This window comes from Delphinapterus leucas, chromosome 21, assembly GCF_059928025.1.
Source record: "Delphinapterus leucas isolate spDelLeu-1000000601 "Yukka" chromosome 21, BTC_Dleu_Yukka2, whole genome shotgun sequence".
NCBI classification, from domain to species: domain Eukaryota; kingdom Metazoa; phylum Chordata; class Mammalia; order Artiodactyla; family Monodontidae; genus Delphinapterus; species Delphinapterus leucas.
This window is the reverse complement of record NC_143149.1, coordinates 27,653,505-27,673,604: the sequence shown is the minus strand read 5'-3', so window position 1 is coordinate 27,673,604 and position 20,100 is coordinate 27,653,505. Positions and strand designations below refer to the sequence as shown.

Genomic DNA, 20,100 nt, shown 5'->3' with positions numbered 1-20,100 from the left:
GCAAGTGCTTAATTCCTTGCTTTCCGTATGTTAAGGTTTGTTTGAACTGTGTGTGAGTGTGTGTGAGAGAGAGAGAGAGAGAATGTAACAAAATAACAAAAACCTAGGTCTTAACATGTTACAACTTTGAAAATATATCACCGTTCCTCAACCTTTGGTTTGAATTCATCAAAAGTGCCAATGTCAAACAAAAACATAAAATTGCAGCTCTAATTATTACAGAAATACAGGAACAGGAAGGACAAGAAGTCATTGGTCCCTTTCTCACCTTAAGGCAGATGGCATTTGTATTTTTTTTAAAAAGCCTATCTGAGCGGATTTAATTTTCCATTGAGATGGTTTTAGATGTATTTATTAGAACATAGCTTCAAAAATCTGAAACCAAATTAATTATGCCTTACCAAGGTGCATGAGGCATTTTGCTTCTGTGATTCAAAGAAATTGCTACTAGGATTCAGATGAAATATCCCCAGAGCAAATGGGAAGCAGCCCTGCAGGAGGCAAAGGAGGGCATGGCAAAAAAATGAAGAATGTTTGTTTGATTACTAAAATCCTATAAAGGAATATTTTTTGGTGAGGCCACTGTCTTGCCAGGTCCCCACCTAGTTCTAAGAGGACAGGAGAGTTGGGTCTGGAAGCTGCCCTTCTTCCAAGGATTTCCAGTGAGAAGGTGGGCTTTTGCGGGGACATAGTTTCCCAGGGAGATGGAAATGGCGTGAAAATGCAACCATGTCCTTTAACCAGGCTTCCTTCTTGGTTACAAGCCCAGGTCTAGCTGGGCTCATATGTATCATTACTTTGAGCTACGAAAGATGTACTACAATAAATACAGCAACTGTCACAGCCACGCTTGGTCTCTATTTCCAAATCATGACAAACATTTTCATTACAGTGATAACGGAACAGAGGCAAATTCCAGGGTAGGCAATTTCTGCAGAAATGCTTCATGAAAAAAAAAAACTACCTATGAATTTTGATTAAGAAGTTAGGGTTCTATTTGAGTTATAGAAGGTGAGTCATCACTGCATACAAGATGTTCAGCTCATACCACACAAGTTGGGAGGAGCGAATATTAATGTGTGAAGTCTTTTAGAGGTTCCGAAAGTGTCCTGTTGCTACGGCTTTCTTCAAGTGGAACTGTTTTAGTGGGTTAGTAACTATATAATATTTCCCTCTAATTAAATACCATATATGAAGCCATGAAAAAATATGACATAGATGATTTGGGATATGAAGGACGTTTAAATGAACCTGGGGAGGAGGTCCTGAACACATTCACTTAGCAATATAAAAATCCAGAAAGCAAGATTCCTTTCTTGCATAAAACTCAGAGACTAAGACCGCGGAGTAAACGGTTGTGTTCAGAAAAGCTACAAGTTATGTTCTAATCTTTCTGTGGGCCAGAAAAGTTATTCAGCCAAGGCTGATGGTCTCTCAGAAGCCCAGGGGAGAAGCATGCCCTTTGCTGTTCACGACAGCTGTCACATACATTCTGTCAATAACAAGTACAACCCAACTCAACTTGAAAATCAGCTTTATTTGACATAATAGGAGAGGGAAAGAATCACTGGAGGTGATCAGATTCCGATCAATGGGGCCAAAGGTATCTCCACTGGAAAAAACATTTCTCTACAGCAAAATTAAAGAATTTTAAGAAATCTCTCTCAGTGATGAAATAAAGACATTTATATTCAATACGAGGGAGTATACCAGTTTCTCGAGCATTGATTAAGAAGGGTCTACTACCCACAGGGATGGATAGTGGTTTGAAAAGCTGTGGTTTGAGCCTCACTTTCATGATTCCCACTGCAATTCAGCTGTTAACGGTTGAGCTCTTCTAGAATCTGAGAGCAGTGAATGGGAATGAAAAGACATTATCTGCAAGTCCCTTAGAAGAAACTCCTTGGGCAGATGTCTAACTCACTGGTATATACATCAGCAGTGAGACTGTTATTCAAAGGAAATCCCAGACTGGTTATGACGGCTGGCTTCCAAGGCAGTTGTGATGAACAGATCCTCAACAGTAACCCTAGTTAGCAGTGGGTTACTCATATGAGCCCGGGAGATTGGAAATCCTCCCCCCGCTCCATGTTTACTCAGCTTTCAAAATCTGGCTGAGTTACTAAACATCCAACTTGTGTGATGGTGCGTTTTACAACTCTTCAGTGGCGGTAGGAACCTCAATTTTCTTTTTGAAGTACAGTTGATTTACAGTGTTGTGTTAATTTCTGCTGTACCGCAAACTTTTTTTTCTTATTAGTTGTCTATTTTATACCTATTAGTGTATAACATGTCAATCCCCATCTCCCACTTCATCCCACCACCACCACCACCACACCCTGCTCTCCCCGCTTGGTGTCCATACATTTGTTCTCTACATCTGCGTCTCTATTTCTGCTGCCTTGCAAACCGTGTACTGCAAAGTGATTGTATATACATATATATATACACACACATTGTTTTTCATATTCTTTTCCATATGGTTTATCACAGGATATTGAATATAGTTCCCTGGGCTATAAAGTAGGACCTTGTTGTTTATCTATTCTATGTATAATAGTTTGCATCTGCTAATCCCAAACTCCCACCCCCTCCCTCCCTCCCCCCATCCTCCTGGCAACCACAAGTCTGTGAGTCTGTTTCTGTTTCGTAGATAGGTTCATTTGTGTCATATTTTTAGATTCCACATACAAGTGATATCATATGTCAATTTATTATTTTTGATTACTGAATGTCAGGTATTTTATCTTGGAGAAATCCTCTGATTAGGGGGTCTCAGAAGCAGGTGAAGAGTTTAAAATGCCATTCCTAGGAAGAGGTTTAACAGTTTGTAAAGAACAAACTGTTCTTTAAAGAATGGCACCCCTTATGAAAAAGGTCCCTTTTGTGAACAGCCAAATATGAAGCGTGCCCTTTATAATGACCTGTGCTACTGAAGAGGTAGTCAGGGAAGATGTGGGCACATAGGTTGGCACTGTGTCACCTTTATTGATTTATATTCAGGATTCAGGTCACTGTATCTCTTCTGTTGGTAAATATGAGTTTTCCAGCTCAGTGTCTTAAAAGCTAGTTCCTGAGGAAAAGCTCTGCATCATGGACTTAATGATCCAGAACTGGAATAGCTGGCATCTGGGATGTGTCAGGAGAGCTATTTATATAAGGGCAGAGCTTACACAGGCACTTCTGCATTATCTTTGCTGCTATTAATAAACTTGCACTCTTTGTGAGTAGCTAATTTAAAAGGAATCATGCATGATTAAAAGGACCAAAAATGGAAAGGAACCATCTCTGCGCTAGTAACCCTAAAAATTAATAGACTGTGTGTCCAGGATGTCACGTGACAGCCTGCTGAGAGGTATGCTTTATAATTGTTGTTCCCCCACTGCAAACTTCAGGTGACCAAGCACTTTTCTTACTGCTCGCCGTACATCAAATAACTCTTGTTCCTGTGGTTCACGCCATTCTCTTTTCTGGACATGGTATCCCTTCCTCTTTTGCTCTTAAATCTCATTCATGCAAGAAAGTACCCTGAGGGTCCTCCAGAACTCTTCTCCAATTCCTCTCTTGCAGTTGGGTCTCTGTTTTCTGAATCTCAACTATACTTCTAGTCAATTTTCTCGTTTAGCACACAGTGTTCCTTATGTGTTAATTTAACTCTTCTCTCGACTGGCAAGTATCTTGTACCCTCAGCACATTGTTGGACACATAGTAACACAGCTCTTGTTTCGAGAGAGGTTTCCCCATCTAGCCAGTGATGTGGGTTCATTTTCCAGACCCTCTGCAATCAGATTCTCTATTGATACCGATCTTCAGGAAACCCCATGCTTTCATGACACCACAGGAAGAATTATAGAGAAAAGGCTGACCTGAAATGCACAAGGGGTATTGTCCACACAGTAGACCCTCAAGTTGTAGTCCAGAGAGTTACAGGACATGCAGCCAAAAACCGCAACCTTGAGGTGCTTCACGGCACAGTCTGTGATTGGTTCTCCAGTGAGGGCGTATGTTCCAAAGCTGTCTAGGAGCACGTGGCACGCAAAGGGGTCCAAAAGGCAGTAACAGGATGTGGATTCATCCTCCACCGACATCACTTCCTGTTGGGAAAAGGTCTGTTGAATTCTCTCAGCTTGGGAAATAAGATGTGATTTAACAGTCACTTTGCAAGGACATAACATTTTTTTTCAGAATATTTTTATTGAACTCATTTTCTCAAAATAACTGCTGACATCAGGAACTGAATGAATGGCTATATTCAGGGTGTTGGGATTCGATTTAGTAGATTATAACAAACGTCACTTTCAAAGTTCTCCAATTTTCAGTTAATTTGTTCAAGGCCAAATTAAAAACAACAACAACAAAAAACAGCCCTGAACATTAATATCAATGAGCAAACTCTTATGTTTTTATAAAGGTCTATTTCTGAAAACCTCTTTCCCTATCCTTAAGGTAATATTTCTTTCAAATATTTTTTCCTCTTTCATTCCATCAAAATCATTCACGAGGGACCATTCAATAAATGGTTTGGATAAGACGTATCAGAATATTTCACCCTCCCTGAGAAGGTATGGGTGGCATGTGACAGGGCACGAATCTGACACCATCTGGATGTAAATGACAGTGCGGAAGTGCTGGGAAGAAAAACAAAGATGGTAAAAATCAAGGCAAAGCAAGACGTAATGGAAAAGAGAAAAAACCTGGTCCCTTTAGGAAACCCATGGAACTTAACACCCCGGGAAATTTGCCTGTGGATGTATCACAACTGAATAAATAGCAGAATGCATTTTCAATAAAGAATAGCGACGAGTTTCAAGACATAGCCGGGCAGGGTAAATGTCATCCACTGAAGCAACTGGGAATTTTCTTCTCCTCAAGAAACATGATTTTCCTTTGACTTCTTTTGCCTGAAGCACCGACTGGGGAGGTAGGATCCCAGGGCTGGACTAGGTCATTGTGTTCCAGCAAGATAATTCACCTACTTTCATGCATACTGACCTCAGACACCAAGGAATCCCAATCAGACAGATAAATCAGAGGTTTCCCTAAGAATAGTCATTCCGCTGCCATCTTTCTTTGCTGTGGCTGTCTCCCTCGTCCTTACTCTCCTCTTGTGGATTCTCATTCTGTCCCTTTTGTTCTCTCCTTGTACTGTTTCTTACATGTACTCATACACACAGGGCAAGACAGAATGATTTTCAATGCATTCATTAATTCATGAACATCTATTTAGCAGCTACTCTGTTTCTGAATACTTCAACATAGATTTGTTACAATCCCTATGATGGCAAAAACAGATAGAGTGATTCCTTTTATGAATCCAGCTTGCTTGCCCTGGGCCTCTTCCCTAACCCCACAGAAGCCACAGAGGAAAGTCAGCTCAGACAGGGACATGGCCTGGGAACAAAGGCGGGAGTCACAGTCTTATGTACCAAAGGCAGATACACAGGGTACATGTGCACACACACTGCCCCAAAACACTAGCCAATACCTCGAGGATACTGTGAACGCTTGCCACCAACCCTCTGAAAAACAAGTAAATGCTCACAAATTTCACGGCTGGCTTGTGTGAAGAGAGGGTAAAAGTTAAATCCATTCCACGGGTGGAACCCAAACCCCGTTTTTTAAAAAAGAAAGGCTCAGGTCTCACCTCCCACTTGCCCTGCTGGGTCCTCTTCTTCAAATGGATATTCCAGTGCTCAGAACTGACGTCTGCACAATGTGGAATGGTCAGGGCAAAGGGAGTGGTGACAATCATGTCGGGGGGACCACAGGTGACTTCCGGACTCAGGAGCACCTCAGAGCCATCTGACTGGAGGCTGTACGGTTGGGAAAGGATAAAAGAGAGAAGCATGTAAAGGAGCGGGGCATATTTGAATGAGAATTTAGTTGCAGGTTTAGCAAAATCCTTTCCCGGGACTCCCTCCTGAGTAACACCACCTCCTGGAGGATGGCTCTTCTAGACCACAGCCATCTGTCCTGAACTGCTCAAGCACACAGGCTGAGGTTGAGCCTAGATTTCAAATCTAGGTTTTGAAAAACAAAATGACAAATGCTTCTTCAGAAATACAGGGCAGAGCAGGAGAAAGCAAAGACCTGGCCGGCGGGTCACACACCAGCTGCTGAATCCTTATTCTCACTGATAACGTTATCAATGACCAAAGCCAAGGACCTCATAGAAATGACCGATCTGGTAATCTTACCATCATCACACTCCTTTCTCCCAACAACACAAAGATATATAAATATCTTTAATGCTACTTAGCAACAAAACAAATTATTTTTGTAAACAAAGCAACACTTCAAACGTACCAGGACTGAGTATGTCTCTTCTGGTTTTGAAAACATTTATTTTCTGCCAATGCACAAATACACAAGTTATATAGCAAGAGCACAGTAGACAGTTATAAACGGCATAATCAAATACATAAATATATATGATGTTTCATCTCTTTCCTATTTTAGCTCTAAATTTAAAATCATTCTACCTAAACCTGGTGTTCAGATTTTTCTGTATTGTGAATAATTTACAATACGAAGGCAGAGCCACGAAACAGATCAAAGAAATTTAACTAAAAGGAAATAATACCACCTTACTGAATGCCTCCCTCTTCCATTTTTACGTCTTTTGTTTTTACTCTCTGCCCCAAAGAGTAAATGGGGTAGTTCACAGGACAGCAATCAGTGAGAACCCAGAAGTCTCCTCATTTTCCCCAACTGCTTGTATGTTTTTGAACAAGCCAGTTGATTTTTTCCCCCTTTATTTTCACTTGTAAGAAATATACTGATACAGAATATAGTCCATAAAGCAGTTTAGGACGCTCAGATGAACAATGGAACATGAGAGCTAGGACTGGTATTATTACCTAAGCTTTCTCTCATCTCACCTAGGAAGGACATTAAAGAAATGTCATCCCTGGTCCAAAAAGCAGCCCTTTGAGCAGGATGGAATCAGTACTGAAAGATACTACCTTGTCTGTGATCTTGTGTGAACAAACAGGTTTTCTATGAGTACGCCTAACATGTTAATTTCTGAATTGCTTTTGATGACAGGACACTGCTTGTTCCCTCTCCAGTTGGTCATGGCCACACTTTAGCTCATTATCTATAATTCACTGTTACCATAAAAGGCACGGCCTATAAGCTAGAAGGAGCATCTTGTATCTACTGTATCTAAATTAGACCTGAACACCATCACAGCGTCTTCCTCCCTCCCCAAGAAGCACTGGAGCTGCCTTCCGAAAATTCAGCCTTCCACGTAGGCAAACCAAAGTTACCAATTCTTCCCATACAGGCAAAGCACAGACTAAACTGAAAATGTCTTTTATGCATTTATATGTTGAAGCAGGGCAGGCAAGTCGGGGAGGTGGGTGGGTTTGGAAAGTCCTGTATTAGCAATGACAAATGCTCTATGAACAGCCTAGAACGCTATACTTGAGGTTTGAAAAAAATGTAAAATTCCAGTGTAAACTGTACCCAGCACGAGGTGGCAGCTTGCGTGTGGATGCCTGCCAGCGGCCACTGGAGAGGGTTAAGTGCTTTCTGTGTAATTGCCGCCTGCCTCCTTCACAGACAGGGATTGCAGGGGTGCTTCTGAGTGACCAACGACAAGCTCTCCTAAAAGAACAATTTAATCGCTTTCAGAGAATGATCCCCCTTGTTGAACGTATTATTCAAACATATGGGAATTGGGGGAATTATTTAATGCCAAGTGAATGGAAAGTAGCTAATTAGGTGAACTCTCACACTCATTGTGAATAGCAGGGCTCCTTTCGGTAATAATGTCAGCAGCATTAGGAGTCGGAGGTGGTGCCCATGGAAACTTAACGTGGGGACTGGGATGGGGCTTTGCATTAAGCAGCCGTCGGGCATTTCCGGAAGTGCAAAGGAAGTAAATTAAGACATACCTAATCCTCCTACCGTGAAAAGGGTGTCCGTGCATGTAGGTCTCTCTCTGGTGAAGGAACAAAATTTAATCTCTCCGTTTTTTTTCCCCGACAATTAATAATAATTTGCCCTTTTCTGCCACCTTCTATCTGTGGCAATCAGGGAGATTTACAGATATTGGTTAAAGCTCTCCACACGCCTGTGTGGGCAGGTGGTAACAATATAAGGTCACAGAAAAGTCAATCAAAGAGATGGCAGCCGAATCACCACAGATTTCTGACTTCCAGGCTCCTGACCCCTGTGAGCAGATGCACTTTGCTTCTCTGTTAGCACTAGGAGATTGCTGGTCGAACTGCTGGCTCTTGTGACATCCCAAGTAAAGATGGAGGAAAAGATGTAGTGCAAGTGTAGCCATGAATACAGACCTAGGACATCTAGGGACAAGATAGCTGAGGAGAGGAGGCTTAATTGGGCAAAACCAAAGATTTGGGAGGAAAGCATGGATGGCATTTAAGTTTGCCCACATTACATAGTATATGCCAAGGAAGTATTCGTGCTCTTGCTAGGTGTTAAAAAAAGAAAAAAGGCAACACATTTTTCTAAAACTGCTGTGAGCTAATAATAACTGGGAACTAATAACAGCAGCGATTTCAGGACCGTGATATGAACAACGTCAGTGCATCACACACCCTCCTGTATGAAAAGTCTGCTGGCGTGAGACTTTTGCTATTTAATTTTTTCATTGTGTCCCCTCCCCGGCCCTTTTCTCCATATATATGCTGTGCATGTTTACGAATGCTTACGGATACAAAAAGATCAATAATTTAAGAGCCAGGTCTGTGTAAGCAGGTGGCTTGTTGAGTAACTATATGGAAACATGGTTGTGAATTCCAACTTCTGCTCTCGCAGTGCAGCTGAGAATTCTGGAGGAAATTCTGCCAGCTTTGCAGCTTTCATGCCCCCAACCGCAAAATAAATATACATGGCAGGAAAGGGTGCTGGTAAAGGGCTTGGGAGCATCTTGCCTGGGAATCTGGCAAGACAGAGAAAGCCCCACGCGACTAACCCTGTTTAGTTACCGGCAGGGGAAACCAAGAGGAGCCGCAGAGGACACAGAATGTGGATGAAAAGAACATTCTTGTGTCCTCACTGTGCTCTTTGTGGCATCATCCCTGATATTACACCCCTCGTCTGACTTTTTCTGTGGCATGAAAACCAGACACGGTGGCAGAAGGCAAAGGCTTTCGGAGCCTCACTTGCCTCCCATGCAACGTAATACCTACTCTAAGATTGTTCTAGAGTTAAACGAAGTTAAGCCTAAAAAGCACCTAGTGTGTGCTCCATGCATAAAAGTTCTGCTTCTCAACTGAACTCCCACCTCTCCTACCTTTTTATGAGTCTTATTTCTATAGCAACTGTGTTTCTGAGATGGCCACTTTATTCACTAGATGGTTCTTATCTCAGTACGTGCCTTAGGGATGTGCACTATAAGAAATGAAGGCACCTTGGCAGTGCTTTCACGCTTCCCTTCCATGGTCTGTCCTCAACTCATGATATTGAGTTGAGGAATCCCACTAAACATGCCAGCTTGTTCCCCCTCGAGGAACTGCAGCTGTTTCTGCTGCTCTGGAATTTTCCTCCAGACGTCCCCATGATTATCTCCCTCGTGCCCTTCAGACCTTTGCTGCAATGACACCTACAAACAAGGCGTTCCCCAATTATGCCTAAGCCGTGGAACTGCAACGTTCCTACATCAAAACCTGATCTTTGTTTTTCTTTCTTTTTTTCTTCCTGCGGTACGCGGGCCTCTCACCGTTGTGGCCTCTCCCATTGCGGAGCACAGGCTCCGGACGCGCAGGCTCAGCGGCCGTGGCTTACAGGCCCAGCCGCTCTGCGGCATGTGGGATATTCCCGGACCGGGGGCACGAACCCGTGTCCCCTGCATCGGCAGGCGGACCCTCAACCACTGCGCCACCAGGGAAGCCCTGTTTTTCTTTGACTTCACACTCATTGCCCTCCAATGCACTATACCATTTGTTTATTTTTCTCTTCCACAGACTGAAATGTAAGCTCTATGAGGCCAGGGATTTTTTTTTTTTCTGTTTTGGTCATTGTTGTACCCATTTCCCGCACCCCAGTGCCTAATATAGGCCTCAAGCACTCACAAATATTTGTTGAAGCAAGCTTAGGAGCCAGTGGTTTTCACTGATCAAATCTAGAACATCTTGAGCATCAAAGTGAATAATGGTGGTAAAGGATGATAACCCACTGAATAACATAAGAACCCACGAAAGATACAGATATAAATGAATGGATGAGTGGGAAGGGAAAACTCTTCCATACAATAGGAAGCCAACTAATAAATGTAGGAAGTCATCATTTGACAACCAATCATATTAATAACTGACTCAGTTAAGAATTATGAACGGGATGCTAATATAATTGGTGAAATTTTTAAGAAAAGAACTATTTATGTGGTTTCAAAGTATCTTCCCACACTTAAAAATTACAAAGGGTAAACATGACTTTATACTTGAGAACCTTGGCAGATACCACCTAACCCAAGTCATCAAAGTTAATCTTGCCAGTAATGGGATGAATTTTCAGAACATACTTCCCGATAAGAAAAAGGGAAAAGAACTCAGCATCGCTTCTGTAACGTTCCTGCCAATAATACATAACCTGAATCTAATCAAGAGAATTATCCGACAAATACCAGCCCAAACTGAGGGACATTCTGCAAAATAGCTGATGTGCACTCTTAAAAGTAGTCAGTATCATGAACTAGAGACAGACTCAGGAACTACTCCAGATCAGAGGAGACCAAAGGCATGTGACAACAAAACGAAGTGAATGGAACTGGATTTTCATTTGCCATGAAGGACATTATTCAGATAAGAGGTGATATAGGAACCAAGTCTGCAGAGTAGATAATAGTATTGTATCAGTGTTAATTTCCTGATTGTGATAACTGTGCTGTGTTTATGTAAGAGTTTGTGTTTAGAATATACACACACTGAAGTATCTAGGGGGAAAAGGGAACATCTTGTTCACAATGGTTAAAAAAATACAGGTGGATGTGTATTTATTAATTCCTCTCTCCATATGTGCATGTCTCTCTCCATGCACATGAGGAGAAAGAGTAGAACACAGTAAATGTAGTAAAACGTTAACATTTGTGTATCTGGATGTGGGAGAACTGGGAACTCTTTATACAGTTGACCCTTGACCCACATGGGAGTTTAGGGGCGCCAACGCTCTGTGCAGTCGAAAACCGTATCCGTGGTTCCACATGCATGGATCCAACCAAGCACAGATAGCAGTGTTTACTATTAAAAAGTGAACCCAGCCAGTTCAAACCCGTGTTGTTCAAGAGTCACCTGTACTATTCTTGCCACTTTTCCTTAAGTTTTAAAATTTCGTCAAAACAAACAAACAAAAAAATATGAATGAATGAATGAAGAGAGGCCCAGGGAGAATCTGTCCGGAACTCTTAAAATGAAGTCAGCAGGGTCGCTGACAGCCGCACACAATGTGTGGTGGAGGTGATGAGCGTTCTGCACTTGGTGGTGGTGAGGTCACGGTCCAAACCTTGGCACACCGTGACTCACATTCTGTAGCGCCAAAGTCACAACGTAAGGTCACGGTGAAGGTCAGCCACAAGGTGGCAAGTTGCTAACCACGGCAGGTCTGGAGGTGCATCCGGGCACATTTTGCTTTTGCTCTCAATATCTCTTGACCTGACCCTAGGCTCGTAGCGTGTCACTCTCTTCAAGCAAAACAATCGGCTCCATATTTAAAGACGAGATTTTCACTGTTGTTGTCGTCGGCCATGCTGTGCTTGGTAATTATCGTTCCCTCCTTTCCTCCTTGTGGTCTGTATTATAGATGAATGTAGGTTTGATCACCTTTTCCCAGAGCATCACTCAGGAATGCGGGCAGGAGAGTAATGATAGTTTTACTATGCCAGACCCTGGGTCGATCCATAATTAAAGCATATTTTAATGGAATAGACATAAAAGGCCGATGGATGGAAGCTGTACTTAGTTTTAAAATTGGAGCTCTGAAAGCAAGCTGGCTCCAGCCTCCTACAGTTTTGGGCCTGAGATGACACAGTTTTACTATTATTATTCTCTTTTTCTCTTTTCATTGAAACCCTGGTACACTGACGTAGAGTGCTAACTTTGCTATGGATAAAAATCAGTTTGTGGTTTATGATTTCTCATTTTACTCGAGTCAAGACACCTGTCTCACTCTGCAGCTCTGACCAGATCTTTGAGATCAGTCCCAGGAAACGATAATCACAGAATCTCTCGGAGATATGGGCCCTTTAGAAGGCAGCGTGGCTCATCAGTCCATCCCAATAGCATGACTAGGTTTCCTGGGGGATTTATCTCTAGTAACTGCTATGTATGATTTAAGAAAATAGACTTCTGGAAAGGGAGAATAGGGGATCAGGAGAAGAGAGGAGAAAAGAGAGAAGTTGAGCAAAATCTCTTCATCACAACTGATTCCTCTTTCAGTCTTTAAGTGGCCCTAAAACTGTAACGTGGTTTCAAACTCCTTGGGTAGCTTGTTTACAGTTATATTCGTGGATACCACCCATGACGATTCGGATTCAGTATTTCTGAGGTAACGCTTTTCACTTGCGTTCCTTGCTTGCAAGTTAGCCCTGGCGCTAACGTTTGAGCAAAGTTGTGTGGTTCTTGAGAAAATATCCGAAGCAAAGCCTCACGCAGCTGGGGCTGGGTGGTCTGTCAGATATACATCGGGTAGGCTTCTGAAATGGAATTCAGATGACGGTCAAGTTGAAATGCTCACGATTATGGCTTTGGATGATGCTACTATGGTCGAAAATGCAAATGCACAGGGACTGTTCCTACATCCTCTTTCTCTAAGGAGCACGTGTATTAATATGGAAGGCTCTCAGGTTGGGGGGTTGATGAGCAGTAACTGGAAATAACGTTACAGCTCTTCAAGCCATTCTATGCCATTAGTTGGGGCGGGAGAGGGGCAGTTAGAAGGGTGGATTACAATAAGCAACAAGCTCAATTAACTGAGGATGGAAGCATACATCTCTGCTATTAAAGGGTTTAAAGATCTGTGTCACCCACTTGGTATTATCTGCAGTAGGATCACGGGAAGGGAGTTGGCACAAGGGGCTTGGGGTGGGAGGGCAGTTACATACAGGCTGGAATGAGGATTTGACCTTGCTGAAGTTTGAGTAACACCACACTGAGAGACTAAACTGTTTGCTGGATGTTCAGGGCTTTAGTTTACACACACTTCACAGGGTGTTTACCAATTAATATACTAAAGGAATCGCAAATCATGTGTAAATCACCAGTTCCTAGACACAATTTAAACCTCATCTTTCATGCAGTGTTGGCGTTTTAGCTTTGTTTACTATGAGAAGTGGAATAATGATGGCTCAGGGAGAGTGCTTTAAAGTGCAAGACGGGGAGGGGAGAAGATCTAGGCGGCATGCTGCTATGACAGTTTTTATTATCTGCTAAGTGGTTTACTCATTGGCATTTTGAATGGGCAAAACAGGCTTCCCTGGAGGAACCTGAGTCCTATGTCGTAGAATCATTTCATTTCGGGGGCTGGGAAAGGACCTAAGAGTAATCAGGCCAACACCATCACCATTCAGATGAGGAAACAGAAGGGCATGCTACGGGGTGGAGGGACGTGGCCGAAGTCACACCCACTTGTGACAGAGCTGGGATTAGAATCTCCTGTCCTGTGGTGGTCCTGGGGTGTGTGTCTGTGTGGGGCGGGGGCGACAGGCAGTGGGAGAGACGGATGTTCCCTGGGACATGGTCTCCAAACCTGGAACTTCGAAGGTGTAATGTTGGCATGAGAATTGCTAAGATTGTTTTCATAGGCCCTGGAGAAAGCCTTAGGAAAACAGGGCTTTGAGATGCGTAGACTGGTCACAGAGGCCTGTGTTGGTTTCCTGTTATTGCTGTTCCATAGACTTACTGGATGAAAACAGCCCAAATTCATAATGTTACAGTACTGTAGGTAGAAGTCCCATAGAGCTAAAATGAAGGTGTCAGTGGGGCTCTGTTCCTTCTGGAGGTTCTAGGAAAGGATCCATTACCCTGCCTCTTCCAGCTTCTAGAGGCTGCCTGCATTCCTTGGTTGGAAACCCCTTCTTCCATCTGTGAGCGGTAATAACATCAGTGTCCTTATCTGAGTCTGGTATTTCCGCCTTCCTCTTATAAGGATCCTTCTGTGGGCTCACCTGCATAATCCAGGATAATCTCTCCTTCTCAGGGTCCTTAACCTTCATCACATCTGCAAAGTCCCTACTGCCATGTAAGGTTCCGGGTATTAGGATGTGGACATCCTTGGGGCGCCACTCTTCTGTCTACCACCGGGACTTTCATGGCTTGTTCACTTTGAAGTCAGGACCTAAAGACCCCTCTGTCGCTGCCTCCTGACCCACTGCCGTCTCCCAGACACCACACGATCTTGGAGGTGTCGGTTGACTTTTGGGTTATCTTCACACTTCAGCTGCAGAAGTTTCTATGCAGAGTGAAGCTCCATATCTGCATATAACTTTATGGGGTCCTGGGAAGTTGTTAAAAAGACCGTAACCAAGGAAGTGAGGCGGTTGATCATCCAGGTTTTCAAAGGGCGTGTTTTAGTAAGCAAGGAGGGCAGCCTCAGTGTGGGTTGGCATCTTCTCCCGGCATCTTTATTAGGCTATAACTAAGTGAAGTGGAAAGGATGATATATATTAAATATCTTAATAGGACAGGTTATTTCTGTTTCCAGCATGGGCAATAAAAGAGATGGCACATACAAAATAAAAATAATTATAGTATGTGCTGTTCCTTTACAATGTGCAATCAAACTCATGAACCAATGATTTTCCTCTTATTGAATTAAGGTGCCCCTTCCATTCAGACCTATTAACCATGTTCACAAACCATTGTTATCTTGTCAATGGCGTCTTTAATTAAAGACTCCTCTGGACCACTCTAATCACTTCGCTTTGTGAGCTCACATGGGCTTCAAAAGCACTTTGATTAGAATGACGGTAATTTTTATTTATGCGCGTTTGTTTGGGGACCAAGGGGGTGGTGTGAGGTAGAAGGATGGGTAAAGGCCTTGATATGAAGAAATTCTCCTTTCCAAAAAGAGCAGATCATAGAATGACAAAGTGAGAATCTCCCCCCGCCTTTTCTTTTCCCTGTTTCACTATTTTTCTCTTCCCCTCCTCATTCTGGGGGCTAATGGCATTATATTCTAACCTAAATGACTTTGTGAAGAAACCACTGTGATTTTACTGCGGAAAAGAGCCCAATCTTTAGCTAAAGTTGCATTAACCCTTCTAGGCCATTAAGGTACCATTTGATAAATTGCCCCTTTTATTACACTGCATGACACTGGCAGCCTGAAAGAATTAATGTGTTTCCCATATGGCAGCAATGTACTCCCTCTCGCTAGCACAAGTAGTACCTTTGTTACTTCAGAGCCGCTCTCCTCCTCAGTGGTCCCTTATGCCTGTTATAGAGTTAATTAATGCCAAATCTCCTCAAAGGGATAGGTAGACGCCACTAATTTGATTCTTCCAATAAAGATTTCTCAAACTCAAAGCAACAAACCAAATTCAAATCCATGACTGACCGCCAAACAGAAATAGTGACAGGGATAATTCGTTCATTTATATCCATCAGTATCTAGCACGGAAAGCCTGGCAAAGTGGACAGGGACAAAGCTTGTTTAAGGTGGCATAAGCACCCACCCCAGCCTGACTGGTCATTCATCTCCTAATCTAAATACCAGCCCGCCCAGAGTCCATGGTTTGGACCCATAGGATATACCTCTAAAGTACCAATCATAGGCCAGAATGTTATGAGAAACAGAGGCAAAGGAATTGATGCAGGATGTCCTTTGTATCATCACAAGGCTCTTGATTTTACTTTTAATTTTTTATTGAAGTATGGTTGATTTTCAATGTGCTAATTTCTGCTGTACAGCAAAGTGACTCACTTATATATACATTCATTTTTTAAAATATTCTTTTCCATTATGGTTTATCCCAGGAGATTGGATATAGTTCCCTGGGCTATATAGTAGGACCTTTTGTTTATCCATTCTAAATGTAATAGTTTGCGTCTACTAACCCCAGACTCCCAGTGCATCCCTCCCCCTCTCACACTCCCCCTTGACAGCCACAAGTCTGTTCTGTATGTCTGTGAGTCTGTTTCTGTTTTGTAGATAGGTTCATTTGTGCCATATTTTAGATTCCACATATAAGTGATGTCATATGGTATTTGTCTTTCTGACTTACTTAGTATGATAATCTCTAGTTGCATCCATGTTGCTGCAAATGGCATTATTTCGTTCTTTTTTATGGCTGAGTAGTATTCCATTGTATATATGTACCACATCTTTATATCTGTCAATAGACATTTAAGTTGTTTCTGTGTCTTGGCTATTGTGAATAGTGCTGCTATGGACATTAGAGTGCATGTATCTTTTCGAATTATACTTTTGTCTAGGTATATGCCTAGGAGTGGGATTGCTGGGTCATATGGTAACTCTATTTTTAGTTTTCTGAGGAACCTCCCTACTGTTTTCCATAGTGACCGCACCAACTTACACTCCCACCAACAGTGTAGGAGGGTTCCCTTTTCTCCACACCCTCTCTAGCATTTGTTATATGTAGACTTTTTAATGATGGCCATTCTGGCCGGTGTGAGGTGGTACCTCACTGTATTTTTTTTTTTTTTTTGCGGTACGTGGGCCTCTCACCGCTGTGGCCTCTCCCGTTGTGGAGCACAGGCTCCGGATGCGCAGGCTCAGCGGCCATGGCTCACGGGCCCAGCCGCTCCGCGGCACGTGGGATCCTCCCGGACCGGGGCACGAACCCGTGTCCCCTGCATCGGCAGGCGGACTCTCAACCACTGCGCCACCAGGGAAGCCCCTCACTGTAGTTTTGATTTGCATTTCTTGAATAATTGTGATGTTGAGCATCTTTTCATGTGCCTACTGGCCATCTGTATGTTGTCTTTGGAGAAATATCTATTAAGGTCATTTTTTGATTGGGTTTTTTTGTTGTTGTTGAGTTGTATGAGCTATTTGTATATTTTGGAGATTAAGCCCTTGTCAGTTGCATCATCTGCAAATATCTTCTCACATTCTGCAGGGTGTCTTTTCGTTTTTTTTTAATTAAAAATTTTTTTTTATGCTTTCCTTTGCAAAAGCTTGTAAGCTTGATTAGGTACCATTTGTTTATTTCTGTTTTCATTTCTATTGCTTTGGGAGACTGACCTGAGAAAACAGTGGTATGATTTATGTCAGAGAATGTTTTCCTACACTCTCTTCTAGGAGTTTTATGGTGTCATGTCTTATATTTAAGCCTTCAAGACAAAGCTCTTGATTTTAGAGTGAACACTTAATATGTTCGCGATCACTGAATTAAACTTTCTGCTGAGTCTAGGCATGTGTTAGTAGTTAAATGGGAATGACTCAGTATCATTGAGTCAGAGCTCAAGCAAATTCCATGGATTTTGTATCTTTGTAATTAAAAAAAAAGGGTAGACAAAATAATATCAAAATGTAGCATGTAGTTTGCACAGGACTTCTCATATTTAAAGTCACTTTACTGTCCTTACTCAACTCCTGGAATGCAGTCAATAACACACAAAATTTATAGATGATAAAATTGAGGCTCGGAGAAAGAGAATGACCAGCTCAAAGCCACCCAGGCTGGACGTGGCAAAGGGGATTGGAACTCAAGCCTCCTGGGTCCCTGTGTTGTCCCCGCTCTGCTATATCATCTCATTTCTGATAATTCTTTATTTCTCACGCAGTGTCAATGACTGAGTCTGTACTACTTTCCTGACAAGTTATGTATGTCATTAGTTTACTTCAGGATTGGCAGAGTCTTACCTAGCTAGGAAGGCAAAGAAAACAAAAGGAAGGCAGAAGATCCCCCTGTGCGTGAGGCATACAAACATGGTCCATGCCCAATAGTGGGACATTTTGCTGTAAGTAGCATTGTTGTCACATGCTCGGGCCAAATGTGGGATTTCAATGCAGCAGTTGTCTGTTTTCTTGAATATGTTACATATTATTTTTGTCTTTTATTTATTTATTCTTTAATCAGTTTTCTTCCTGTCCCTTTTCTTGTTAAGTCAAAGAGCTGTGTTTATTCCCTGGAAAGAAATCCAGAGCTGCTCCCAGAGCAGCTGTTATCACAAACTCTCAGGTGACTTCAGCTGGCAATTCTGGGAATTATCTCCAAGTCCTTCATCTCTCTCACCCCACGTTAACACACGCATGCGCACACCAGCGGACCTGGCCGAGTTTCTCCCCAAGTCTCTCTCTCAAAGCTCTCCATTGGGCGAGAGCTCTGTGGCCCCCAACTAGGTAGGGTCTACAAGGCCCTTGGCAACCTGAAGAAGCTACAGAAGACAGACCTTTATCCTTCCTCCTCCCAATAAAGATTTCTTGGGGTTCATGTCTCTCAGGGGGGATTTGAGGCAGGAGGTAGATGGACCCCAGTCTGAATAGTTTCTCCCTTGTGGACAGAAACTCCATAATAGCAGAAACTCCATAAAAGCAGGATGATGGAGGAGGCTGGGCCCTGCCCAGATAGAAGATAAGAGACCACATATTCCTCATTCTTGAAGTCAAGGAGACCTCCCTGACTACACATACGCAGAAAGGCTCCCTGGAGGTCAAAAAGGGAAGGGGTGCCACCTCATAGTAAGTGACGAAAACTACCCATAGCCTTCTTCACTAGAATCCATCTTGGCTAAGAGATGTGGACGCACACAGGGGAGGACCCTGATCACAACCTGGCAAAGCAAGATGATTGGTCAAAGGAAATCCAGAAGAAATGCCCCATAAAAGTGATTCAAACTGCCATGAGGGTGCGACTCTCTCTCTCGCTCGCGCTCTCTCTCTCTCTCTCTCCCTCCCTCCCTGAGTCCGCCCGTGTCTATCCACACGTGCTGTACTCTTTTTTCCTCCTAATAAACACTTGCTTCACTTAAAAAAAAAAAAAAAATCCCCATTGACAGCAACGTGGGGATTAGAGAAAGGATTTAAAACGTTTGCACCTAGAGACAAGGACACTCAAAAGTGGAGTGACTATAATTTACTGTCCAAATTGAGATACTTTTGAGTGTGAAAAGGAGGGCTATTAATATCTGTGCTAGGCAAAGTGAGGCATCTTTTCACTGTGCTCAGAAGGAGACTAGTATGATGAAGACTTGAACGCGGCCAGGGGCAGTGGAGTTGAAGGAGAAGATAGTACATCTCAGGTGTAAACGTGACCGGGCCTCCCGAATCTTCAGCCTCAGCAATCCCCACCCATCAAGCACATTTCAGTGTCCCCTAGGCGGCAGCGAACAACATTCTACGTGGCCAAACCTTTATCTTTTCAGCTGCATTCCTCATCACTCTTCCTTTCATATTTTGTTCTGATTGGCTTAGTTCCAAAATACGCGATGCTACTTATTTTTTAATTAATTTGTTTCTGGCTGCCTTGGGTGTTAGTTGCGGCGCGCGGGGGTCTCTCTCTAGCTGTTGTGCGCGGGGTCCAGAGTGCGTGGGGTCTGTAGTTGTGGCGCACGGGCTTAGGTGCCCTGGGGCGTGTGGGATCTTAGTTCCCTGGCCAGGGGATTGAGCCTGCATCCCCTGCATTGGAAGGCGGATTCTTATGGAAAACCAGGGAAGTCGCTATGTGATGCTACTTCTACCTCTGTGCCTTTGCACATTCCGGAATGCCCTTTACTCTCTGTCTGTCAGGTTTTAAGTCAATTGTCAATTCCTCTCTGAAACCTTCCCTGTGCCTTTACCCAGGGTTCATCCCGTCACTCCTGGTTAGTATTTGGGTATCTTTGTCACCACATGTAGCGCACTGCAACATCATCATTCATTTAACTGGGTTTGCTTTCGGGGTTTCATCTATTATGGTATGAAGTGGCTCTAGTTTTCCTAGTAGTCACTCTAATAGTTGTGCTTCATGGAATTGTCCATGGTAGCAGGGTACCCTGAAGATATTTAATTTTGAGTCCATAACTTTTCAGTAACATCGAATCATTAAAATCGTTTGTTTTGGGGACTGATTTTTGTTCGTTTAAAAACTTTAATCTCACATCTGATTCAAAATTCCACCCACGCCCCCAGGAGCTATGCACACGGACACATCTGTGCCCACACACTCATGCATATTTGCATGAACACACA

At 43.0% G+C, this 20,100-nt stretch overlaps 1 protein-coding gene across 1 annotated transcript in view; it reads right to left on the bottom strand.

Moving 5' to 3' along the window:
* UNC5D (unc-5 netrin receptor D) overlaps positions 1-20,100 on the bottom strand; it is a 192,959-nt gene that overhangs the window by 29,855 nt on the left and 143,004 nt on the right. Inside the window, exons 9-10 of the mRNA XM_089903552.1 lie at positions 5,645-5,813; positions 3,867-4,094 (exon numbers count right to left, since the gene is read on the bottom strand). Coding sequence (XP_089759678.1) covers positions 3,867-4,094; positions 5,645-5,813 — 397 coding nt within the window. The remainder of the gene's footprint in view (positions 1-3,866; positions 4,095-5,644; positions 5,814-20,100) is intronic.